The following is a 434-nucleotide window of genomic DNA, read 5'->3' as shown; positions in this document are numbered from 1 at the left end:
CCTTTCACAGAGGACAAGGTGGAGACAGCTCTGAGTTACATCGAACAGAATACTTGTGTCAACTTCACGGTAAGCTTCCACAACAAAACGGGTACGATGAATAACATGTGAATGACAGTGACATATCAATTTGTTGCTTTGATGATAATATCCTTACAAGACGTTATTTCTTTTAATTATAATTATTGATAATTAAGTACAGAAGATATGTACGTAAGACGCGGGTGGACTTTTAAATGAAAAATCTGATTCAATTTATCGATGTTGAAACCGATGTTCGTCTCTGTGGAACTCGCCACCCTCCCAAACTCAAAAAGGTTATTGCTGTCAAACTTTCATATTAGCTCAGGGATTTCTTCAGTGACCCGGTCAGAAATCCCTCTTCGGTATATGAAACACATTTCAGCCAAAGTATGTGCTGCTGAGGCCCCGCC

General features: G+C 39.6%; 1 protein-coding gene across 2 annotated transcripts in view; it reads left to right on the top strand.

Annotated features, from left to right (window-relative positions):
• Nucleotides 1–434, top strand: part of LOC119588388 (astacin-like metalloendopeptidase) — a 4,999-nt gene that overhangs the window by 1,500 nt on the left and 3,065 nt on the right. For both annotated transcript variants that reach the window (XM_037937068.1, XM_037937067.1), the window contains exon 3: nt 11–69. In XM_037937068.1, the coding sequence (XP_037792996.1) occupies nt 11–69 (59 nt within the window). The remainder of the gene's footprint in view (nt 1–10; nt 70–434) is intronic.

Source organism: Penaeus monodon, chromosome 23, assembly GCF_015228065.2.
Source record: "Penaeus monodon isolate SGIC_2016 chromosome 23, NSTDA_Pmon_1, whole genome shotgun sequence".
Classification (NCBI taxonomy): domain Eukaryota; kingdom Metazoa; phylum Arthropoda; class Malacostraca; order Decapoda; family Penaeidae; genus Penaeus; species Penaeus monodon.
Note: the sequence above shows the minus strand (reverse complement) of the source record. Positions and strands in the feature narration are given on the sequence as shown.